We start from the raw sequence: 26,669 nt of genomic DNA, 5'->3' as shown, positions 1-26,669 counted from the left end.
TACAGGTTAAGCTACACAGTCACAACATTAATAACATGAATGAACAGGCTGCTGTATAACATAAAATGGCTAATATTTCTAATACAGTCAAATGCACTAACTGCCCAAATAATATCAGCACTAGCTTAAAGACGAGTGAAACTCAACTGACGCATGGCAGTTACACAGACAATGAATAACTGTCAGCTGTTAACATGCAAGCACACAGCTTTAACAATAAACATGATCTAAATAAATTAACATCAGTGTCCTCTCTACACTACTTAGGCTACTTTCTCTCAGTGACGCACACGGGCCGCCACACATAAAACACAGCCGAACTTTGTCGAGACACACATGAACTGACAAACGGCTCGGAACTTCACATAAACGGAGCGCGAGTCCAAACGGTTGCTTAGCAACGGGGGACGCTGCATGCAGACAGGCTGCGCTGCACCTGCACGTGATCAGCAGAGCCTTTTGTACAAGTAGGCTATAATAGCCTACACACTAAAATGGATAGGCCTACTATAACTATGCTACAATTAGTAATCAATAACGTATAGGCCGATACATTTTTTTAAAGTCAGCACTCCATAAATAAAGGGCCTTTATTGTGAAGGTAAAGCATTTCCTGGCTCGGCCCGGAAGTAGGCTAACTTGCCTATAAACAATCTCCAGATCCCTCAAGCAGCCAGCTGCGGAGATATTTGAACCTCATTAAAGTTATGTTCATACATTTACCATGTGACCCCGTCACTATTTCAAATACGGTACATATGTCCCGTTAAGTTAAAGCCCTATGTGTAATGCCCGTAAACCTACACGTCCCTTCTATCCGGTGGAACATGCTAGACGCGGATGAAATCGCTACATTGTGCTACGAGCGTTTCGAGCAGCTGCCCCGCAGAGGGAAGCCCGAGCCCGGCAGAGAGTGGAGTCTGCTGGCCGCTGTACTCAAAGTCACCCGGTGTGCCGACTCTGACACAGGTTAGACAGTGGAATCAACTGCAGCACAATTCGTGTTCTCTCTATGTCACTATAGCCAGTGATGGGGAAGCTACTATTTCAGCATAGCTTTGCAAACATAGTCTACCAATGACTTCACACTGGGAGAAGTTGACCTACAGCAAAGCTTCCCTAGGCAGAAATCTAGTTTAGTTAACTGTAATAACAGTCAATATTTAAAGGAATGTCACATTTGTGTCCTGAATATTTAGAATTTTATCCGCGAGCTTATCAATTAGAGAAGCAATTGTCACATTAAAGGTGCTGTAAGCGGAATGGTTCTTAGCCAACTTCCTGTCACTGACTGCAGTTAGCAGTCCCCTCGCTCGTCCCTACGTCACCACATTAATGCACTGCGGTCTTCAAGCAGCAAGTTATCTAGCATCATCTCAGATCCATAAGTGTGATAAAACATGATAAAAACCATCAAAACAGACATTGGGAAGGATTTTTACCTGCTCCGCCATTGTAGGAGCATACACATTCACCCATCTGTTGCTCTGGCGCGCACCGGCAGTGAGACCATGGAGTCAGTCTATATAATATATATGAGTGTGAGACATGTGTTGGTTTGCAGCGTTCTCTCTTCTGATTGGATAAAAATGTAGGGATACTACAATAAGTTTATTTGCTGATTACATGCAAAGCAGCTGACTGAGAGATCGGCTTTATGAAACGTGCACATTATGTAAGTGATCACTGTATGAATAAAGAAAAAACATAAATAATCTGCTTACTTCACCTTTAAAATAAGAATGAACTACTTTCCTTTTATGGCCCAAACATTTTTGTAGTTTCACAAGTTGACTACAAAAAAAATGAATCATGCAAATATGAATGTAGTTGAACTAGCAGCAAGCTGCTGGTAACGCTTAAACCATATACTATGATATTTAATGTGTATAACAGGTAAACAAGTAAAGACTAAACGTCTGATCAATGGCATGGTAATGAATATATAATAATGTTTTATTTTTTTCACAGTTGAAAAGGAGGTTGTTTCCCTGGGAACTGGGACCAAATGTATTGGACAGACGGCTATGAGTCCCACCGGTGTGTAGTGTGTGTGATCTTGTTACTGTTTATTACTTTATTATATTATAATGGTGTTCTTCATGTTCTCAATACTCTCTGTCTTCATTAAGGTGTTATTAAAGATGCCCTGACAAAGATTCACCACATTTTAAAGTTGAGCATTGATTTAGCCATCCACACAAATAGTGTGTTTATGTGTTGTTTCCTACATTATTTTTGGAATGTGGTGTTTTTTTCTTACAGTTGTCTTGATTCTCATGTCATTTAGGTGACGTCCTTAACGACAGCCATGCAGAGGTCATTGCCAGGAGGGGATGCACCAGGTATGTATTTGAATTTGTTGTTTGATTTTGTGAGTAAAGGTTGTGTGACTATTCTATGTGTGTGTGTGTGTGTGTGTGTGTGTGTGCGTGTGCGTGTGCGTGTGCGCGTGTGCGTGTGTGCGTGCGTAGGTACCTGACCCAGGAGCTGCGGCGGGCGGTGGTTGGCGGGCACAGCTCAGTGTTCTGTGGGGCTGATGAGAGGGGGAAGTGGAGGCTCCAGCCGGGAGTCTCCTTCATCTTCTTCACCAGTCACACTCCCTGTGAGTCCCTTTAGTTTTTTTAGATCATTTTTGGCCTTTTTTTTTGCTGTTTATTAGTGTGGAGAGATGAAGTGGTCAGAGAGGGGAAAATGACATGCAGAGAATGACCCGGGCTGAATTGAACAAGCGCCCCGATGTTTTTTTTTAATTTTTACAAATGGCCACAAATAGCCCACATGATTTAAATCAGACCTTTTATTTTTTCATGTAGACAAAATACAATGTCAAGATTAATGAAGCACTTTGTAACTCTGTCTTTGAAAGGTGCTTTATATATAAAGTCATTATAATAAAGACCAAATACAATGTTGAGAATAAACTCGTAAAAAAAACTGTAAAGATAAGTTGGAAAGATATTGATCGGAACTTCCAGTATCAATAACTCAGAAGTAAGACACATTCTATTGTCATCAGGCAGACAATGGGCCTCAACCTACCTCATTTTTACCAAAACCAGAGGTCCTCTAAGCTAGACTTCTAGTATATTGCTCTCTATGTGCAGCAGGCTCTTCGAAGGGCAACATCCAAGAGAAACATATTCAATCCCTTCACTCTGATACAGTGCAGTGCAGTTATTAGTGGAGCTTAGAGGACGTCTACCGATTAGTTTATGATCCCCGAAGTTCAAATCTGTTAACATATTTACAGCTTTGTACTTTTATTTACTATCTATGTTTGTAGTGCATCATTTAAAAAAACTCCCTCCCCTGATTTTGTTTCTGTGGCACCTAATACTATTCAGTACAAATGAAATATACGTATTTACTGGAAATATTTTGTCATTTTGATTGAATCCTGAGCTGTTGGTCATGTCATATATTTTTCCCATATGAGGACAAACCAGGCCTTTCTCCCTGTTTGCATTCATGCTGTACATACATCTATGTATGCTAATAAATGTGCAATAGTTACATACATAAATACAGCTTTATGCCAATTGGTTTATATAATATCTGCTCTCACAGTTGTTTGTGCATACCATGTGCATTAGGGCATTGTGCAATCAATACCAGCACTTTCTTAAAGGTTCAGTAAACAGAATGGTCAGTTTAGCTAACTTCCTGTCAGTGACTGCAGTTAGCAGTCCCCTCCCTCGTCCCCACGTCACCACATTAATGCACTGCGGTCTTCAAGCAGTGAGTTATCTAGCATCATCTCAGATCCATAAGTGTGATGAAACATGATAAAAACCATCAAAACAGACATTGGGAAGGATTTTTACATGCTCCGCCATTGTAGGCGCATACACATTCACCCATCTGTCGCTCTGCACGTGCACCGGCAGTGAGACGGGTGCCGGTTTGTAGCGTTCTCTCTTCTGATTGGTTATTAGTAGTGGGATCCCCGAAAAGTTTATTTGCTGATTACATGCAGAGCGAGTGACTGAGAGATCGGCGTTGTGAAACGCGCACACTATACAAGTGATCACTGTATGTGTAGAGGCCAAGCCCAAGCTTTAAGCCCCGAGATGCTGTACCGCGGAGTACCTTCTTGACGCATATTTCCTTGTTGTTATGAATGAGAGTCAGAGTCGTATTTGCAATTAAAACCATCCGTTCGGTTTATTCTTCTTTCAAGTGATTACAAACATATTCCTTTGCTGCAGCCAAGTTGTATGGCGTGCTACGTGACTGAGTGTATGGTCAAAAACCGTTTGTCTTCCGGGTAGCAAACTGCGGAACCACAGATTGGTTCCTACTTATATAGACCCCTGATTGGCTCTTACACTGGCCCCTATTGTACATGGCAAGCAGACATTACAATTCAATACAGAAATACAGTAGAGCCAATTATACAACTTCAATTAGATTCATGGAAATGTAAAAATCACCATTCTTAGGCTACCCTGCTGAATTAAGCAAACTAGTAACATGACTTATTTTAAAAATGTTGAGTTTAAATGCTTAACTTATGAGGCACATTTTCTTTCTTACACTGTCCATTGTGAACTTTGTATCGGACAGCTGTTCCTTCAGCTCCACATATTCTCCCATGTTAGCGTTATCCAGGTATTTCTCTTATGTTTTTGCTGTGTCCCTCTCTATGGTCAGTTGCTCCTGAGTAGCAGCATTGTTGGCTGCCTTTCCCAAGCCTTTGGACAGCTCCTTCTCCTTGTCAAGGTGCTCCTTAAGCTGAGCAACATATTCCATGTCAGCTGGTGGCTCTGCAGAAACCTTCAGTATATGTAGCCGAGCTTTGACCTGTGAACGCTCCTCCTTGTGGGCCTGGGCCTCTGTCTGGGCCAAATCTGGTATGTTCCAACGCTCAGACATGTGCAGCTTCGGCTGCTCCGTTTCCTCAGAAGTATCCAGGTTTTTAAGCTGCTTCTCCAAGTGTTCCAAAGTTTGATTTTCTGCCTCCGGTTTGCTGACCTTATCCAAAGCCACCTTCAACCGTTCATCTGAATTAGCCATCTTGGACTTCCAAGCCAGCTGTTCTTCCTCCACGCTCTTCTGCAAATGGTTCAGCGTTCCTTCTGTTTCAGCCAGTGTGATCTCTCTCTCCTCAGCCTCTTTCGCCCTTTGTGTACATGCTTGTAACCAGCTTGGTTGCTCTGTCCCTGAGGGAATCTGTGGAAAAACCGTGTTGAGGGTTTCTTTAAGCTCAATTTGAAACACTGGTTCTGCCATGATGCTTACATCAGCTGCCGTCTTTTCTCTCACCTCCATCAGTTCCTCTTGTAGTGATGTGATGAGGGCATCCTTCTCAGTCAGCATGTTCTGTAACAGTGTGAGCTGTGCGAAGCCGTCTGGCTGTGGTGTGTTAAGTTGCACCATCTCTTCCTTGAGGTTTTTAAGTTCGTCCTGAAGTGTGTTCAACTGGTCGTCTCTTTCCTGAAGACGAAGCTCCAGCCGTCCCAATTCTGTAGCATTCATCTCCTTTTTGGTTTGACCAGCTTCCAGCAGGGGGTTGATGTAGGCCTCCTGCTGCCTGGGCTGGCCTTTCTCCACCTGAGCATTGGAGCCTGTCTCCAGCTGGTCCTGCAGGCTACCGCCACTTCCATTCGAAGGACCCATAATGACCCAACCTAGCGCTGTTCTTATAGCGTATGGGCCACCTCCGCAACTATTCACAACTTCCCATGGTTCCAATACGTTGGGAGCGTCAGATCCTATCAAGATGTCAACATTGGCCGGTATGCTGGGAATATGAACTTTAGACAAATGAGGCCACCTTTCCAGGTCTGCAGCAGTAGCAATGTTGTTAGTAGTGACTGGCATTTTCTTCTGAGTGAGAACTTCGGGGAGAAGATGGAAGTTGTTTTCCTCCAAACCAGACACCTCCAGCCCGCATAAGGAGTATGCAGGTACGACCTTTTCCTGTCCCATTGTTTTCAAAAGAAACCTGGTTCTCTTTCCTGTGATGTTTAACCTTTTCATCAGATCTTCAGAACAGAACGTAGCCGAACTTCCAAGGTCCAAGAATGCATACGTCTGCAGGGCTCAACAATAAGGATTGCCCGACGTCCCGGGGCAAGTAAAACGCCACGTCGGGCCAGTAACTATGACAACCCACTTGCCCGAACGGGCAACCAGGAGTTTTTCCGAAATTATTGAATTTTTTTTATAATAATAATAATATTTTAATTTTTTATAGCGCCAAATAAAATTCATCTATCCACGGTCTTTTTTCATATAGAACTGGTGCTCATTATTAAATAAACCTAACACTATAAAGGGGAGGAGCCTAACACTGTAAAGGGGAGGAGCTTAATATGGTAAAGGGGAGGGGCTTACCATGGTAAAGGGGGAGTCTAATGTGATAAAGGGGAGGAGCTTGAAGTGGTAAAGGGGAGGAGTCTAATGTGGTAAAGGGGAGGAGCTTAACATTGTAAAGGGGAGGGGCCTAACATGGTAAATGGGAGGAGTCTAATGTGGTAAAGGGGAGGAGCTTAACATTATAAAGGGGAGGAGTCTACTATGGTAAAGGGGAGGAGTCTAATGCGGTAAAGGGGAGGAGCCTAACATGGTAAAGGGGAGGGGTCTAATATGGTAAAGGGGAGGAGCCTAATGGTGTAAAGGGGAGGAGCCTAACACTGTAGAGGGGAGGAGCTTAACGTGGTAAGGGGAGGAGCTTAATATGGTAAAGGGGAGGAGTCTAACATTGTAAAGGGGAGGGGCTTAACGTGGTAAGGGGAGGAGCCTAACATGGTAAATGGGAGGAGTCTAATGTGGTAAAGGGGAGGAGCTTAACATTGTAAGGGGGAGGAGTCTAATGTGGTAAAGGGGAGGAGCCTAATGGTGTAAAGGGGAGGAGCCTAACACTGTAAAGGGGTGGGGCTTAACGTTGTAAGGGGAGGAGCTTAACATTGTAAAGGGGAGGAGCCTAATATGGTAAGGGGAGGGGCTTAACGTGGTAAGGGGAGGAGTCTAATATGGTAAAGGGGAGGGGCTTAACATGTTAAAGGGGAGGAGCCTAATGTGGTAAATGGGAGGAGTCTAATGTGGTAAAGGGGAGGAGTCTAATGTGGTAAAGGGGAGGGGCTTAACACGGTAAAGGGGAGGAGCCTAATGTGGTAAATGGGAGGAGTCTAATGTGGTAAAGGGGAGGAGCTTAACATTGTAAAGGGGAGGAGCCTAACATGGTAAAGGGGAGGAGTCTAATGTGGTAAAGGGGAGGAGCCCAATATGGTAAAGGGGAGGGGTCTAATGTGGTAAAGGGGAGGAGCTTAACACAGTAAAGGGGAGGGGCTTATCACGGTAAAGGGGAGGAGTCTAATGTAGTAAAGGGGAGGGGCTTCATGTGGTAAAGGGGAGGAGTCTAATATGGTAAAGGGGAGGAGCCTAACACGGTAAAGGGGAGGAGCTTAACATTGTAAAGGGGAGGCGCCTAATGTGGTAAAGGGGAGGAGCTTAATGCAGTAAAGAGGATATATTGTAGAGCACCATGAGCTGTACAAGTGTAAGAGGTGGCATTTGTGGCGCCCCCTATGGGTTAATCTCGATAAGCTTCCAGGGACATGCTACCACATAACTTCTGCACATAACCAGCAAGTTTGATGATGATAGGACCTATGGTTAAGGAGTTATGGCCAATTTGTTAATAAGCCCCGCCCCTGCGTAAACGTTTTGGGCAATGGCGGCGAAAAAAATAATCATGGCTGACCCCTATTGTCCGAGAGGCTATATTGTAGAGCACCATGAGCTGTACATGTGTAAGAAATTTCAAGTCAATCAGAGTCAGGGGGCATTTGTGGCGCCCCCTATGGGTTAATCTCGATAAGCTTCGAGGGACATGCTACCACATACCCAGCAAGTTTGATGATGATAAGACCTATGGTTAAGGAGTAGTCCCCAGGGGCTTCAAGAGAAATCTGGTGTTGATACAGTAAAATTTCAGAAAGTTGTGGATAACACCCTGTTTTTCAGTTTATGCTAATTAGTGGGAAATATTCCCTGAAGAATTTGTATGGTCCCAGAGGCTTTATTGTAGAGCACCCTAACATACACCTGTGTGAGAAATTTCAAGTCAATCGGAGTTACGGTGTGCGGGACGTGGCCTCTCAAAGTTTTTTCAGTCGGGGCTTCATAACAGTGCCCCCTAGCGGAAATTTAAAAAACTGTATAATAGCACACCCCGTGGGGTGGGGACGCACGTTCTGTGAAATTTGTGCATGTCTGCGTGTAACGGTGTGGGAGGAGTAGCAGACCGACCCCCGCGATCCGAGAGACTTTATCGTAGAGCGACGTGAGCTGTACACGTCTGACAAATGATAAGTCGATCGGAGTCAGGGGGAAAGGGGCGTGGCCCGGCAAACATTGCGTTGGTGAATGACGTTTTTCGCATTTGTGGCGCCCCCTATGGGTTAACCTCGACAAGCTTAGAGGGCCACGCCACCACATGTCTTTTGCACGTATCCTGCAAGTTTCACGATGATAGGACCTACGGTCAACGAGTTATGGCCAATTTGTAATTAAGCCCCGCCCCTGCGTAAACATTTTAGTCAATGGCGGCCATGTTTTCCAAGCTAGCCTACTAATATTTTTCGGAGACGTGCGTCATAGTCCCCCGGGGCTTCGTGAGACATTTGGTGTTGATAGAGTAAAACTTGAAAAAGTTGTGGATAAAACCCTGTTTTTCAGTTTATGCTAATTAGCCGAAAGTATTTCCAGGTTGACTTTTATGGTCCAAGAGGCTTTTGTGTAGAGCACCCTAACATACACCTGTGTGAGCAATTTCAAGTCAATCGGACTTACGGTGTGCGGGGCGTGGCCTCTCAAACTTTCTTCAGTCGTTGCTTAATAACAGCGGCCCCTAGCGGAAATTAAAAAAAAATTCTGAGAGGCTATATTGTAGAGCACCATGAGCTGTACATGTGTAATCAATTTCAAGTCAATCGGAGTGGGGTGACTTTTGTGGCGCCCCCTATGGGTTAATCGCGATAAGCTTCGAGGGACATGCTACCACATGACTTCTGCACATACCCAGCAAGTTTGATGATGATAAGACCTATGGTTAAGGAGTTATATCCAATTTGTGGATAGGCCCCGCCCCTGTGGCGCCCCCTATGGGTTAATCGCGATAAGCTTAGAGAGACATGTTACCACATGACTTCTGCACATACCCAGCAAGTTTGATGATGATAGGACCTATGGTTAAGGAGTTATGGCCAATTTGTGGATAGGCCCGCCCCTGTGGCGCCCCCTATGGGTTAATCTCGATAAGCTTCGATGGACATGCTACCACATGACTTCTGCACATACCCAGCAAGTTTGATGATGATAGGACCTATGGTTAAGGAGTTATGGCCAACGTGTTTTTAAGCCCCGCCCCTGCGTAAACATTTTGGTCAATGGCGGCCATGTTTTTCAAGTTGTCCTACTAATCTTTTACGGGTATGTTTATTGTAGTCCCCCGGGGCTTCACGAGAAATTTGGTGTTGATACAGTCAAATTGCAGAAAGTTGTGGATAACACCGTGTTTTTCACTTTATGCTAATTATCGGGAAATATTCCCTGAAGACTTTTTATGGTCCCAGAGGCTTTTTTGTAGAGCACCCTAACATGCACCTGTGTGAGAAATTTCAAGTCAATCGGAGTTACGGTGTGCGGGGCGTGGCCTCTCAAAGTTCTTTCAGTCGGGACTTCATAACAGCGCCCCCTAGCGGAAATGGGAAAAACTGTATAATAGCACACCCCGCGGGGTGGGGACGCACGTTGTGTGAAGTTTTTGCATGTCTGCGTACAACGGTGTGGGAGGAGAAGCAGCTAGAAATTTGAGGCAGAATAAGAAGAAGTCACGTTGGTGTGACAGAAAGTACAAAAGCCAACGAGTATGCCTAAATAAGTAGACCCCAGCCGTCTGAAAAGCAGCAAAAATATCCGCGTTTTTTAAATGCATCCAAAGTGAATCTAGTAGTAGTTTAGCTAGGATGCTAACGTTAGCTCTGCTGCTAGTAGCCTACTACCAGTTAAATGTGTGCAGTACAACACAAACATCAGCAACAGATAGCAGAGGAACACCTCTACAGCCTGCATGTACATCTTAATAAATGGACCTGAGGTGTCACTTCACATACCCAGGAGGCAGTGGATTGGAAGCTTGAAACTAGGCTACTGGAAAAGTGTTCAAAACAGCCTGTCCTGTTCCTTAGCCAAAAGTTGAGATTTTGAATAATAATAATAATAAAAAACGTTTAAAACAGATTGTTGTAGACCTATAAAAATGTCTTACAGAAAAAAGTTTTAAAGAATTGCTGTTGTAAAAAGAATAAGGTACAAGAAAAAAACATTTGTGTGACCAATGTTTTTTTTGCATAAAACACGTCTCATTTGCAGTTATTGTCGGTTTAGAAACTAAAAAATTACAAATGTTCCAACTCAAATAATATTTGAATAATAGCCTCCACTTTCAGTATGACCCTTAACTCATCTATAACACTGTCCATGATGTGTTTATACATTGTAAATAAAGAGCGAATATAACAAATATTTGTACACCATTAATAAAAACATTTTTATATGGGGCCAGTAAAAATTGACTTCGGGCAAGTAGAATTCAGACCCACTTGCCCGAACGGGCAAGTGAAAAAAAACCTTAGCGTTGAGCCCTGGTCTGTATGACCTCCTTTCTGTTAGTGGACTTGACCTGCACTGGAACAATGGAAAGAACACAGCGATCCTTTCCGGCCCCTGTACGGCCACATGTCTCGGAGAGAGTTGGTGTGATAACTCCAGGCTGCTCAGCAGGTTGCTGTAACTGCACATTTGCCTTTGTGATATGGAGCACAGTGGGATGTTGCCGATCACAGACTTCACAGGTCAAGCGCTCACTACAGTTCCTGCTTATGTGTCCTATGCCTAAGCATCCAAAACAGATGCCTTTCTCCTGTAGAAATTGGATCTTGTCTCTGTGCTTCTTACCGCTAAATTGTTGGAACTCATCTAGAGGATGAGCACGTGAACAACAATGGCAAGATGAACCTGCTTTCTTGGGGCAATTTGTCATACAATTGTCTTCATCAGAACTCAATTCAGTCGCTGTTGTGGCGAAACTGCTTCCTTTAATTCTGTTTCCAGACTGTAGCTTGAACCTGTCAGGATGTATGAAGTCGACTGATCTTTGTTGGGCACCTTCAATATTCCCAAATATTGGGTCTGACAGGATCTTCACATGCCTCTCGAGAAATACGACCATGTCTGTAAAATGAGCTCTGTCACTGGAGGCTTCCCAGATGCCATGAGCCTTGGTTCTCCATTGTTCCTTAAGCTTATAAGGCAACTTTGAAATAACCATTTTCATGTTAGTTGGCATGTCTAACTCTTGCATGTACTGAAGTTCTTGCATCACATTACAACATCCGCGGAGGAATAATGCATACGCTTGGAGGGCTTTGACATCCTCTGATTTAATTGTTGGCCATGATACAGCTTTCTCTATGTATGCAGATGCGATTTTGTATTTGTTCCCAAAATGTTCCTGAAGAAGACCCTTTGCCATGATGTAGCCACGTTCCGGGGCCATGTGCTGGCAGCTACGAATCAGTTCCCTTGGCTGTCCCTTTGTGAATTGTTCTAAGTAGTAAGACAGTCAGCTCTGCTAGCTTTATCCTCCACTCTTTGTTAAAATGCTTTGATGAAAACATTATATTCAAATAAATCTCCTTCGAATATAGGAATGTCTCGTGTTGGTAGAGATGACAAGCGTTGCTGGTGAACAAGTGCCGCGGTGATCTCATTCTGCTTATGCATAATAGCAAAAACATCTCCAGCTGTTATTTGGTCATGTTGTTGATGCTTGATGTGTTGCCTGTTACTTTGGTTAGTGAGAGTTGTTGATGCATCAGGTTGAAACCCTTGTGATGCTTCCTCATCCTGCTGATCCTGTGCGTAAGCCTCCATTTTTGATGAACCCTGGTTTTCCTTTTGCTTTGGTTTATCACCCATTGTGGGATATTTGCTGTGGGAGAAAGACACATCCTTTTGCTGTGATTGCCATGTTGTAGGCTTGTATTCTTTTGCTATAGGGTTAAGAGTGTTGAATGATTTGAACTTCCCTTTCTCCCTTTCAAAATAAGAGCCAATACCAATTGATGCTGTAAGATAGGAATGTTGTTCATGGGCTGCCTGCAACACTTCCAGCTTAGCGTTAGATGCGGCTAACTCAGTTTCCATTTCCAGCTTTTCCTTTTTTCTTTTTATTTGAAGCTCCTGTTCCTCTAATGCATGTCTCTCCTTTAAGGTTGCCAAGCGAGCCAAAACTGCAGCTTTTTCTACTGCTGCCTGAATGTGTGCAGAGGAAGTAGTACTTTGTCTACTTGTGGTACTTTTGTTTAGGCCCACATTAGAGATGCTGTCATTAGGATGTATGTCATCGACAGCCTCATTATCACAACAACCACCACCATCATCATCACCAGCAGCACAATTTTCAGACACCTGTTTTTCAACCCACTCTTTAGTATTGACAATGAACTCATCATTAAACATCATTTTAGCCTTGAACCATGTTTCTTGCCTTTCCCTTTCCTCTGGTGGCAATAAACACAACAAATTGTCATGCATACATCGAATTTCACATTTGCATGTTTACCAGTGTTCATGAACCCCTGTATCTTCTTTCTTATGTTACCAGCCTTGTCTAGCTTTGCTTTTCTACCAACATGCAATTTATCCAGCTTCTCAGCAAATGCTTTGGCAGAAAGTTTGACAACACGTTTGGGTCTTTGTGTTTCACTGCCGTTGGCAGTATTCGGTCTGCTAGCCGTTATGGCGCCAGCAACTGAAAGTTTGTCCGTTTCCGCGACGCACTCTGACATTTTTATAGTCTTAACAGTCAACTGAGTGTAAGCGAACGACGCAAAGTTAACTGTTCATCCACCTGCGCGACCAATGCATTGGAATTGTTCTCCGTATGTGTGCACACAACACTAAACTATGGCCATCTAAACCGGTGGTAGCGCTACCTTACCTCCTGTAAAGAACAGCTGATGTGCATTCAGTCGGCTCGAATCCCCGGCTTCCCTCGCCGTGTTTCCCGTCTCTGTTGCCCTGTGCAGCAGGTGAGCGAACGCGCTGCAGCGGAGTCCCCCCCGCTGTCCAGATCAGCTGTGCAGGTGAGAAGCAGCTGCACTGTGCACTCCTCCTTTGTCGCTGTCACCACACGCGAGGAAAAAGTCGGATATCCAAAAAAGTCCACATAAGTCCACCAAAAGTTTGATTTGACTAGGTTTTTGACAATTGTAGAGGCCAAGCCCAAGCTTTAAGCCCCGAGATGCTGTACCGCGGAGTACCTTCTTGACGCATATTTCCTTGTTGTTATGAATGAGAGTCAGAGTCGTATTTGCAATTAAAACCATCCGTTCGGTTTATTCTTCTTTCAAGTGATTACAAACATATTCCTTTGCTGCAGCCAAGTTGTATGGCATGCTACGTGACACAGAATGGTTCCTACTTATATAGACCCCTGATTGGCTCTTACAGTATGAATAAAGATTTAACACTTATATTAACATAAATAAATCGCTTACTTCACCTTTAACTCTGCAATAACACTAGCACTTCATTAGCTCAGCACTTTAGCACCCAATTAGTATGCTCCCCTAAATACTAATTTTTCGTGAGCAACATTGTTTGTTGCGTGTCTATTTGTTTATTGTACTCTCTCACTGTTATTTTTCTTCTGGATTCTTTTTGTTTGCGTTATGTTTCAACTTGACACTAACCAAGTCAAAAGGGACCACAGATAGATAAATATGCAACCGGCTATGTTCACCATGAAGCACTTTCCCTATTTTGAAATGGACTTGTATTCCCAGGTGGTGACGCCTCCATCATCGCCATGGCAGACAGCCAGGCTCAGCCCTGTCCTGCTGTCCCCTCTGGAGGGGGACATGGCCTGAAGAGGAAGGCTGAGGAGACCAGGGATGACAGAAAGACTAAAGGTATATATACATATAAGATATATATATCAGATATAAGAGGTATAAGACGTACGGTTTATATAATTAAAGGTGCTGTAAGCGAAGTGGTTATTTTTGCTAACTTCCTGTCAGTTACTGCAGTTAGCAGTCCCCTCGCTCGTCCCTACGTCACCACATTAATGCACTGCGGTCTTCAAGCAGCGAGTTATCTAGCATCATCTCAGATCTGTAAGTGTGATAAAACATGATAAAAACCATCAAACCGGACATTGGGAAGGATGTTTACCTGCTCTGCCATTGTAGGCACAAACATTCACCCATCTGTCGCTCTGCGCGTGCACCGGCAGTGAGACGGGTGCCGGTTTGTAGCCTTCTCTCTTCTGATTGGATACCAGTTGTGGGATCCCAGAAAACTTTATTTGCCGATAACATGCAAAGCGGTTGACTGAGAGATCGGAGTTATGAAACGCGCACACTATACAAGTGATCACTGTATGAATATAGAACAATTTACCATGTATATTAACATTAATATATCGCTTACTTCACCTTTAATATAAATCAGGCTTAATGATGTGTTAATGTTCATATTACTGTTTATTGTCTACTGTAATATTTGGACAAATAGTTTTTTGATGCTTTGGTAGACATGGTTATTGAAACTTTAATGCCAATAATTGAATTGAATCTTCCTGCAGGTCCCCGTCTGGGGCAACAGGGCACAGCAGAGACAGAGCTAGAGGAGAGAGCACACGCTGAAGCATCGCTTCTCTCAGACCGCTCTGTGGACACTGTCCTACTAGACTCAGCCCCACAGGAGATACAAAGCAGAGTCCATCCCCAGCTCCCAGACATCCACAGGACGGGGGCCAAGTGTGTCCCCGGGGGGCCAGCTGACCCTCTGCACCCTGGGTGTGGGTACCACAGCACAGGAAGGCTCCGTGTGAAGCCGGGCCGAGGACAGCCCACCCTCTCCTTGTCCTGCTCTGACAAGCTGGCCCGCTGGAGCGTGCTGGGCCTCCAGGGAGCTCTGCTGGCCCACTACCTCCAGGAGGCGCTCTACTTCAGCACTGTGGTGGTGGGGAAGTGTCCCTACAGCCAGGAAGCTATGCACAGAGCCCTGGTCACAAGGTAGGGAGAGGGGTTGAACCTTAAGGTAAAACAATAAATGGAACTGTTTTAATTGAGGAATTATTATTTCAATAACTAAACACTAGTGCCTTCATAGTGGTGGTAGGCAATGCTTTAAAAGAAGTTAAAGCTCCTAAGACGATGCATTATGGTAGGAGGCACATTTGACCTCCAGAAAGTCAGAGTGGACATTTGTTCAAACCTTTAAGAACTTCCTTAAACGGGTTCATGAGATATTGTGTTCATACACAAGGTCACAGTGACCTTTGACCTCCACAATGTAACCAGTTTATGTTCTAATCAAAGTGTGAGGGTGTGATACATTTTACAAAAATCCCTCAAAGTGTTGAGAGTCTTGAGATAATCCCTGCATTCCGAATCGCATATTATTTCTTTTTTCTATTCTACATACTACATCCGGCGATAAAAAGAATCTAGTTAGGATGCAGTAGGCATACTATTGGGACATACTTTTACTCTTTTATTTCATCATAACATTGCGCCTTGATCTTGCCTCTTGGCCGGATGAAGTAGGACATCCAGGTACTTCTAACCATCCTAAATCTGGCCACAAGAATCGGGACATCCTTAATCTTTTTTTCTACATTCTATATAGTAGAAAGTATGCGATTCGGAACGCAGGGAATGTGTTTATGAGGCACCTTGACCTTTGACCCATGACCTCCAAAATCTATTCAGAAAGTTTGCATAGCGTCCCTGAGATACTGCGGTCACAGGAATGGCCCAGACGGACAATCCCAAAACATAATGTCTATTGCCGGCGCAGAGACATAAAAATGTTCAGATTTACGGATGCTGAATATCCACAGTCGCTAGTTTCAAACCCTGGATCTTTTTCCGTGCCAGATATCCTTTATGAATGATGTATTTTCCTTCATTTTGAAGTGGGTCCCCCTGTCCTCCCCAGGTGTTCCCGTGTGTCAGAGCTGCCTGCTGGTTTCTCTGTGTGTCCTCCTGACATGCTCCAGTCCACACTGGAGTTCCCCTTCAGCCAGGCCCACACCCAGCACACACACCGGGGCCAGGGACGCATCTCCCCCTGTGGGGCAGGTAGGAGAGACGCACACACACAAACACACACGCACTATACCTGTTTTCAGTAGAAATTTTATGAAAAGATGAAGATCATGTCAAAACAGAACATATGATAAAAAAAAATTGTTGTAAACCAATGTATTTTTCCTGGATGTCTTCACACAGCCAATCAGCAGCACTTTTAGATATTGTCACATCAAGCATGCTACATGCTTATTGGCTCACTGACAGCGAACCACAAGACATACCAAAAAAAGTATAGATCTTCCATACGGAGCCCTACACAGGAGGAGTAACAGTAGTTAGCAGTGTCTGACTTGTAAACAGTATTCACATTATCAACATCCGCTGAAATGTTGCAAATGGAGCTGCGCTGATGAAATAAGATTTTAATCAAAATGCAAAGTTATTCGGCCTCATTTATCAAACTTGCGTGGAAACTGGTGCAGATCCTGGCGCAAATATCACTCTACGCCAGGTATCGTGTGGGATTTATCAAACGGTCGCACCTCGCCAATCTCAGCGTACGCCAGATCAGTATTTATAAATAGGGCGGCTGAAAACAATCATAATTTGAATATCACGCCCCTATATTTTCTCAGTTTAGAGGCCTCGCCCAGAGGTTTTACGACATGGATATGCGCATTACTGCAAAGAAGAGGAACTTCTCTGAAGTAGAAATTGACAGCATAACATAGATAGTATAATAAATGGATAAAGCGTCATGGCCGATCTCAGTTCACTGAGGAGCATCCCTTTTTTCTTGGCGTGTGCGCGCTGCCATCTTGCCAGAGTTTGACTCCGCCTCACTTCCTTGTACCAAAAAAGGGCATGTAGTGACGTTGGGGGGAGGGCGATACTCCCGTCTAGCTGAAGTACCGTGACGAGTTAGCAACATTAGCACGACTGCCAGGAGCTAGGCTAACAGCACTCGCTCTACTAGTTAGCCCACCGTTAGACGAGCTCAGCCTCAGTCAAGTAATTCCCTGCCTCCAGTTTGGTCCAACAACCCCAACAGAGCTGAACAGATTCTCAATATCACCTCCGAGCACATGAGAGAGGGCATTAAAAAGCTCATAGCTGAAACAAATGTCTCCTAGTGTTGACTAAGGGCTGAACAAGCTGATCTCGATGTATTTGTAATAATATTAATTTTATTTTGGTCTCCAGACTGAAAATGTTATTAACAGTAATACATGACAAGTGAGGACACATTCAATCTATAAACAGATGAGAACACTACTTTATAGCCTATGATTTTGAATATACATATATTATAGTTAAACTTTGGGGACAGACTTCATCATGGCGGCGCGCACGGACGCAGCGGCTCTTGGCTCTCTGATTAAGTGTATTATGCTCGTGTCGTTTGTGTTTTTAGTGTGTCTTAGGACGTGGTGTCAAGCTAAACATATGTACAGCCACACAGAGCTCCTGAACATGGGATTACGTTGTCAGGTTGCAGTTACGAGCGACTTCCAGCGGAATCATAACATCCCGCTTGACATAGTGAGGTCACCGGAGTCGCCTTGTATTGTTGTCGGCCCAAGCAAGCGGCGAAGGCGGCGCAGGGAGCACAAGCAGAAGCGGGGTTGCCGAGCGGGTCTTCTAGCCCGGCTACGGAAACAGCCACTCAAACCTCCGTTACCCAGCATCTTCCTGACTAACGCAAGATCCATCGTTCACAAAATCGACGAATTGGAATTACATCTAGCAGCCAACAGCTTTGTTCGCGATTGCTGTGTCATGATCATCACGGAGACCTGGCTACATCAGCTGATCCCGGATGCGTCAGTTCTACTAGCGGGATGCACTATCCACCGCTCCGACAGGAACAAGGACTCCGGTAAGAGCAGAGGAGGGGGAGTGTGTGTTTACGTTCACAATGATTGGTGCGCAAGCAGTAAGAGCACGGACACTCACTGCTCCCTGGACATAGAAGCAATGACAGTAGTTTGCAGACCCTTCTATCTGCCAGTGGTAATTATCACTGCTGTTTATATTCCACCAGATGCAAATGTTAGCATAGCTCTTACCTACCTACATGATAGTGTCATTAAACAGCAGCAAGCTCATCCAGATGGGGTACACATCATCGCGGGGGATTTTAATCAAGCATGCCTGAAGACAGTCCTTCCCAGATTTGTACAGTATGTACGCTGTTCCACCAGAGGAAACAACACACTGGACCGTGTCTATTGGAACATAAAGCATGCTTATAGAGCAGTCCCCCTCCCACATCTGGGCCTGTCTGACCATCTTTCGCTGCTCCTCATCCCAGCATACACTCCCCTTAGGAGGAAAACCAAGCCGGTAACAAAGACTGTGAAAACCTGGCCAGAGGGTGTACTCTCCCAACTGCAAGACTGTTTCGCTCACACAGATTGGAGTATCCTTGAACAACAGGATCTACAGGGCTTCACTGACACCGTATTATCATACATCAAATACTGTACTGACAATGTGACGCTTGATAAAAACATCAAAGTCTATCCAAACTGAAAGCCCTGGATGACAAGCAAAGTCCAGTCACTCCTGAGAGCCCGAAACGCCGCCTTCAAAACAAAGGACAATGCCCTGTACAGCGTGGCGAGAGCGGACCTGAGGAGAGGCATCAAAGGTGTGAAGAAGGCTTACAAAAGGAAGGTTGAGGGCCATCTGACAAACAACAACCCACGTCAAGTGTGGCAAGGATTAAAACATAAAACAAACTACAACAGCAGCCCCTCAGTGACCATCAGTGCCGACGCCTCGCTGGCAGAGGAATTAAATCATTTCTTTGCCCGCTTTGAGGCAACAAGGCCCAACACAGACATGCTGACCCCTCTGTCCACAAGCCAACACACACTCACTATCCAGGAACATCAAGTGAGTCGTGTATTCAGGTCAGTGCACACAAGAAAAGCCACCGGACCTGATGGAGTGCCTGGCGAAGTAATCAAAGCATGTGCTGATCAGCTGGCAGGGGTCTTCACCAAGATCTTCAACCTGTCCCTGACACATGCCACCGTCCCACCATGTCTCAAGTCGGCTACCATAATCCCTGTCCCCAAAAACTCAACCATCAATAACCTCAGTGACTATAGACCCATTGCACTAACACCAGTGGTTGCAAAATGTTTTGAGAAGCTTATGACTCATCGCATAAAAGAATGCCTCCCTCCAACCTTTGACCCCTTCCAATTTGCATACAAAGCAAACCGATCTACTGATGATGCCATCTCCACAGCCCTCCACACAGCACTCAGCCACCTAGAACACCCGGGGACCTACGTAAGGATGCTCTTCGTCGACTACAGCGCGGCCTTTAATACCATCATCCCGGACATCCTTGTGAGCAAGCTGGCTGCCCTGGACTTCCCCCCCGCCACATGTGCCTGGATAAAAGATTTTCTTACAAATCGACCGCAGTCTGTTAAGATTGGCACCCACAGCTCCTCCACCCTCATGCTCAGTACGGGTTCTCCACAAGGCTGCGTGCTGAGCCCACTCCTGTATGCCATCTACACACATGACTGTACTCCTACCCACCCCTCCAACACAATAGTCAAATTTGCGGATGATACGACTGTGGTGGGGCTCATAACCGGAGGAGACGAGTCGGCCTACAGGGATGAGGTGCGGCGGCTGGTGGAGTGGTGTGCTGCAAACAACCTGTCCCTTAACACCACAAAAACAAAGGAGGTCATAATGGATTTCAGGAGACACAGAGCTGACCCCGCTCCTCTCCACATAAATGGAGAGAGTCTCCACCTTTAAGTTCCTGGGAACTCACATCTCTGAGGACATATCCTGGTCAGTTAACACGAAAGCGGTGGTGAAGAAGGCCCAACAACGACTCCACTTTCTGAGGGTACTCAAGAGGAACAGACTGGAGGAGAAGCTGCTGGTGACTTTCTACCGCTCAACCATTGAGAGTGTGCTGGCCTTCTCCATCACTGTGTTTGTATGCTGGCTGCACAGTGGCTGACAGAAAAAGGCTGCAGAGGGTGAGAAGGTCAGCTGAAAAGACTATTGGCTCTCCTTTGCCCTCCTTGGATAACTTCGCCAGCTCTCGATGCCTCTCAAGAGCAAAGAAGATCATCCGTGACCACCTCCATCCCAGACACCACCTGCTCAGCCTACTGCCCTCTGGTAGGAGGTACAGGAGCCTGAAGAGACTCTGTCTGTCTGTCTGTCTGTCTGTCTGTCTGTCTGTCTGTCTGTCTGTCTGTCTGTCTGTCTGTCTGTCTGTCTGTCTGTCTGCCTCTGGTAGGAGGTACAGGAGCCTGAAGAGCAGAACCAACAGACTGGCTAACAGCTTCTTTCCTTGGGCAATCAGGACCCTTAACTCTCATAAAACCTAAAACATAAAACAGACATACATATAGGCTACCTCACTTTCCACAAGTGCAATATGCTTTCTGCCTTTTACATTTATTTATTATGACATTGCCTGTCCTTGTCTTGTTTCTTTTGTTATTTCTGTGTCTTGTTTTTATACTGTTTTTAACTTAAATTGCTTGTCTGTTTTTTCTGTGTGTAATGCACTTTCAGTTGGCAATCCCAATTTCATTGTATAGGTGACTGTACAATGACAATAAAGACTATCTTATCTTATCTTATCTTATCTAAAATATTTAGAGCGGGTTTTTATGTTAAGGTGCAACAGTTGAATTAAATGATTAAATACACTTTCTATCGGTTCTATACAGCCACCGTTGAAAGCATCCTGAAAGCATACCCTACGCTCACGTCCAAATTGATAAATGCCGATGTTTGCGTGGAAATGTGCGTACACCCACTTTTCTGGTCTACGCACAGTTGATAAATGAGGCCCAATGTGTTTATGGTCAGGTAAACTATCCCTCTGCTCGGTAGTTTAACCAGAGTGGAAACTATGGGGCTATTATTGTAGCAAAACATTTACAAATTTGTATTTTAGTCTGTGTGTGTGTGTGTGTGTGTGTGTGTGTGTGTGTGTGTGTGTGTGTGTGTGTGTGTGTGTGTGTGTGTGTGTGTGTGTGTGTGTGTGTGTGTGTGTGTGTGTGTGTGTGTGTGCGTGTGCGTGTGCGTGTGCAATCAGATGATTCTTGTTCTGGGCATTGATGGGGGTATCAACAACACACACTGAATAACCCTTAAATAGGTTTTAAGGTGATTATAACATATTATATACTCACATAATAATATAACAAACAATGTGCAGCTAAGCTCACAGGAAAATGACGGTGATCAAGCCGAGTCTACAGTAACTCCTGTCTCTATCTAACTGGCCACCATGAGGGAAAAGGTGTGTGTGAGTGGACTTTGGGAATGTGGGCTCATTACTCATAAACACCACTTCAAGAGACTTCATTTATATTGTGATATATAGGAGCTCACAGTGTGTTTTGTTGCTTTGTTCATTCTCTCAAATCACCAACCTCTGTTTGTCTATGTATGTGTCTTTGACATGTAACATTCAGGAAGGTGTTGATGTGATTGTGGGGATGTGGTGAATTGCAAATGAATTGGCCCTTCTTGGGATCAATAACGTTTTCTAATCTAAATCATCTAATCATATGAACCTATACCTGTTTCAGCCATCAGCTGGTGTAATGTGACAGAGCAGCCACTAGATGTCACCGCCAACGGTTACAAACATGGAGTCACCAAGAAGGCCTTGGGCACAGCTAATGCAAGGTGGAGACAACACACACACACACACACACACACACATTCACTGTTTACTGCATTCTATCACTATGAACTTTTTATGCAGAGCTGATTGCAGTGATGTGTGTGTGTGTGTGTGTGTGTGTGTGTGTGTGTGTGTGTGTGTGTGTGTGTATGTGTGTGTGTGTGTGTGTGTGTGTCTCTCTCTCTCTCTCTCTCTTTAGGTCTCTTCTGTGTAAACTGGAGCTGTTCCGTTCCTTCCTGTCCCTGGTATCAGCCACTGATCCTTCCTCACTCCCAGACTCTCTCAGGTAACAGACAATAGGCTCATTCATGGCTGTGCTTCTCAAACGGCCTCTTAGCCCTAAACCCAACAACCCAACAACACCAGTGAAGATGTCCACACACTGGATGTTGTGATCTGATCTGTTGCTGAGACATGGTCCAATCCACACTGACAATACTTGTAACCCTAAGCTTACGCCAACCGCTTCATGAACGTTAGTAGTGGCATTCATTTTCGGTCACAGTAAGGTTTTATGCATTAAATTGTACCGGAAGAGCTATCTACTAGGCTAAGTGTCACCACCGACTATTGGCTTGGTATGCGTACTACAGCGATTTCGGCCTGTTTTCTCTGACAACATGTGCATGAGTGAAGTCTTCAAATCAGAGGACAATAAAAAAATTAAAAAACGCATATCCATTTACAGTACATATGGTAAAATGGTAAATGGACTTGACTTATATAGCGCTTTTTAGCTGATTTTCTCAGCCCCAAAGTGCTTTACATTTCTGACCACATTCACCCATTTATACACACACTCATACACCGATGGCAGTAGCTGCCATGCAAGACGCTGGAGTACATATGCACAGTAAAGCACTTTAAAGCAGCCGCAGCCTGCCCACTAAGAAAGGTCACAATACATTATGGATCAAAGTGAGCACAGATGTGTAAGTGCTTTATTTATTCCATCATTTGCATTGAGAGGCCAGTGTGTCACTGTGTGAGACCTTCCTCCTTGTGGTTTTGTTTAAAACTCATTATTGTTTTTCGTCTGTGTTTTCGGAGTTGAAGACGCAACGTCCCAGGTATTTATTTCCCAAGGGGGGAGGAGTCACAGCTTGGTGTGTGTGTGTGTGTGTGTGTGTGTGTGTGTGTGTGTGTGTGTGTGTGTGTGTGATGGCTGAGAATCCTCTCCAAGGGGAGAACAGTGGTCCCTCTGTTTATTAGCATTTTAATAGGTAATGTGATCCCAGCACGGCCTGGCCCAACAGAACACACACACACACACACACACACACACACACACACACGCAGCAGCAGCACACAATGACAATATTATCTGCAATGACAATGGCATGTGTGGTGAGGAGAGACCACTGAGGCATCTGGGAATGTCCAATCGTCTGTATATATTCAGTTTTTGTGTTTGACATAAATAAAACAAAGTAAATGAAGCAGGCCACCGCTTCAGGTCTAAAGCAGCCATGTTTATCTGCAGATATTTTGTTCTTTGTATTAAAATGGGCGCTGTCAATAACACTATGCTGGCTGTGCTGTGCTCAGGTGTCCCTGTTAGCCATGGCAGAGTGACAGTAGGCCAGCATGCACACTGCCAGCACCCTGAAACTGAAGCTGCTACATGGAATGGAGCCACCACTGCTTTTCTTACTCACGCCTGTGCTTTTCCTAGCATTTAAAAGGCCTTTTTAAATGGATACTTAGGGCCCACTCACACTAGGGCCGTTTCCCCCCCCTCCCCACTCCCCCCGCTGGCCCGTGGTCACACTGCTCGTGGCCTGGGCACGATTGCACCTTGCCTACATCACCGTGCGCGTTTAGGATTTGGAGCGTAGTCTACTTGTAGGCTATACGACTGTTTGTGAATATTTTCATCCGGACAAATTTGCATCAAATATTCCACTTCCAAATTAGAGCAACGAGAATCCTTAATCTATTGTTTTTTTTTTTTAAATGTAGCCTTGACGTAATAGGTCGCGGTGGACAGTCTCATATTTGTGCAGCACGCTGTTTATTATTAATATAACGGACCGTCATCAGACCATACGTACCGGATGGTTTTATACACATCGATCGCTCTATCAAGTAATCCAAGTCAGAACTTTTTGTATGGGCAGAGATCGTTATTTTAAGTGTCTTTATAAAGTAGATACTGTTTCCTTATCACCGGGCCGCGGAGTCCCGTTGTGTGTTGTTTTGTGTTCGTCTCCACCGTGTTAATTTCGTTGACTAAGACTATGACGAAAAATATTAGTCAACCAACCTTTTTCACGGACGTAAACTAAATAAAAACTAAATAAAAAGGCATATATGATGACAAAGACTGAGACGAATATAACTGACACTATAGTCAACAAATAGGAACGATACGAAAATGTTAGGGCGGGACGAATGGAGAAGAGATCCAATCAGAACTACTCTTTTTGTGGGACAAGTTGGGAAGAAATCCAATCAGTGCAAAGCAGCGAATGCAACCCTGTGTCGGTGAAAATCGACGAGAGACCTCGGCAGTGTGAGCGGGTGGAGTGAGCCGCTGTGCAGAAAAACTCTGCGGTTTGATGGACAAAATGATAGACAGGGATATCCTGCCCGTTAACGTTGTCTAGGGGAACGGCTAAGTTCCGCGATCTGTTTGTAGTAGGCTGTGTCTCGAGCTTGAATACACAGAGCCATGTCCCCAAACTGACTGCGCAACTACGGTATATAGGAAATGAACTGTGAAACAGCCGCCTCCCTCCGTTAGTTTCTGTTTTCACCCGAGTAAGTTACAATCAACAGTCTCCGACGCTTGGACAGCGTTCAATTAAAACCTCTCATTTTATTATCAAAAAGGCTTTGATGCAAAAGAAGTCCGAACACACACAGCGGCAGCAGTGTTGCTTAAAGGAAAGCGCAGTTGCTCACTTTTGTCAGCGCCTTAACTGCGTGCTGCTGCTGCCCAGGGGCGGCCTTAGCAATCTCGGGGCCCGTTTCAAGACCTAGTGTGGGGCCCCCCACTTATTTATTTTATTTTATTTATTAAATTTTTTTTATAAATAATGCTTGTGCATGCTCCCCGCAAAAAGAAAAAAAGATTGTGGAATCCAGTTGGTTCATAGACAGAACATGAGATAATGGGCCCCCGGGCACAGGCTCTTAAAGCCTCCCCTCCCCCCATCCAGTCAGGTACACTGATTGTATGTGAGATTATTAGGATAGAATTAAATACATGTTTTGTATTACAACCATTAAATCTGTGTCTGTATTGCATATTCAAAACTTAATACCATTCAATGAAGAAAGAAACACTTAGTCGACTAAGTCCGCTATATATTTAGTCAACTAAATTCTGTTTATATTTAGTTGACTAAGACTAGGCTAAGACTAAAATATTTTAGATGACTAGAATAGGACTAAGACTAAATAGTGTGATATTCAAAAGACTAAGACTAAATCAGAATATGCTGCCAAAATTAACACTGCTCCACCGCCATGCGTAAAGGCAGTATTATGACAGCTGACGGGAGGAAAAAGAAAAAAATCATCTGACGAACGTGAGTAAACACGAAAACCTTTTTGCTTTGCTTTCTGCGCTCACCTATTTAGCTCTCTCCCTCTTTTATTAGCCCACACCTAGGCCTACACACACGTTAATTCTCACACATTTTATGTAGCTACAAGTCCAAGTGGTGGGCAATTCTGGTGCCGACTAGTAGGCAGCGGACGTTAACGGACAATGCATCCTTAATAAATTCACGTCAGGAACGCCGCCTGTGCGCTTGCTTGTGCGCGTGTCATCTCATTAGCATCTGTACTTTGGCCACGGCACACCTCTCCCAAGTGTGCCGTGGCCAAGGGGCTGTTCCGTGCTGGAATACGGATGGCGTGGTCACACTAGCCAAACGTTCTAGACTTTAGTATGCAAATGAGCTCGGGCACGGGGCCGCGGCCCTAGTGTGAGTGGCCCCTTATACTGCCCATTCTGTGGCCATGACAACCTGACTTTTTGGATGGTTTCTGGAACGTTTTGAGGGTATTTTTAAGTAAATCAAAACTAATACAAGACACTAAATACATTAAATAATAAATAATAATCTCAGGAAACTGAACACACTTAGTTTACAGAACTTGCTATTTGCTATTCATTTAAACCTCCCAGGAACCATCCAGGAAAATGGTCCAACGCTTTTTAAAAGACTCTTCATGTGTCTTTGATAGTTGGAATAGAGGAAAACAATATATCTAGCCTTGAATACAAATGCAATATGTTAGTGGTCATTCATTGTTGGTTTTGGAGTTTCTATGGGTTAGGTTGACAGAAAAAAAGTAACTAATGTCATTAGACTTATCCTTTAATAAGTGTGTGTGTGTGTGTGTGTGTGTGTGTGTGTGTGTGTGTGTGTGTGTGTGTGTGTGTGTGTGTGTGCGCGTGCGTGTGTGTGTGTGTGTGTTCAGGGGCAGAGAGCTGCAGACGTACTGGGATTACAAACAAGCGTCAGCTGTGTACCAGCGTGCGTGGCAGCAGCTGCACAGCCAGGCCTTCCCTCTGTGGCCGCGCGCTGACAGACAGCTCCTGCTCTTCACTCTGGAAGACTGAAGAGACAAAAACACTGGCTTCAAATAACGGATGGTAAATGGACTTGACTTATATAGCGCTTTTTAGCTGATTTCGTCAGTCCCAAAGCGCTTTACATTTCTTACCACATTCACCCATTCATACACACACTCATACACCGATGGCAGTAGCTGCCATGCAAGGCGCCCTCTGAACCATCGGGAGCAATTTGGGGTTCAGTGTCTTGCCCAGGGACACAGGCGGGGGATCGAACCACCGACCCTGCACTCCAGAGGCGACCTCCCTACCCACTTCG

General features: G+C 44.6%; 1 protein-coding gene across 1 annotated transcript; it reads left to right on the top strand.

The window, feature by feature from the left end:
* Positions 1 to 659: 659 nt before the first annotated feature.
* Positions 660 to 26,669, top strand: adat1 (adenosine deaminase tRNA specific 1). The gene is made up of 10 exons (XM_080028411.1): positions 660 to 969; positions 1,972 to 2,040; positions 2,291 to 2,345; positions 2,475 to 2,605; positions 13,863 to 13,988; positions 14,666 to 15,098; positions 16,027 to 16,169; positions 21,719 to 21,818; positions 22,016 to 22,102; positions 26,254 to 26,669. The coding sequence occupies exons 1-10, from the start codon at positions 789 to 791 to the stop codon at positions 26,393 to 26,395; spliced, it is 1,467 nt and encodes a 488-aa protein (XP_079884537.1). The 5' UTR covers positions 660 to 788; the 3' UTR covers positions 26,396 to 26,669.

This window comes from Ammodytes marinus, assembly GCF_949987685.1.
Source record: "Ammodytes marinus genome assembly, chromosome: 5".
NCBI lineage: Eukaryota > Metazoa > Chordata > Actinopteri > Uranoscopiformes > Ammodytidae > Ammodytes > Ammodytes marinus.
This window is presented reverse-complemented; position numbering and strand designations above follow the sequence as displayed.

What these genes read in the sequence shown, in the direction of transcription:
- adat1 (XM_080028411.1), top strand. Translation starts at nt 789, where the DNA reads ATGCCCGTAAACCTACACGTCCCTTCTATCCGGTGGAACATGCTAGAC. An exon ending in GTGTGCCGACTCTGACACAG is followed by an intron (nt 970 to 1,971) that starts GTTAGACAGTGG and finishes TTTTTTTCACAG; the next exon opens with TTGAAAAGGAGGTTGTTTCC. An exon ending in CACAGAGCCCTGGTCACAAG is followed by an intron (nt 15,099 to 16,026) that starts GTAGGGAGAGGG and finishes TGTCCTCCCCAG; the next exon opens with GTGTTCCCGTGTGTCAGAGC.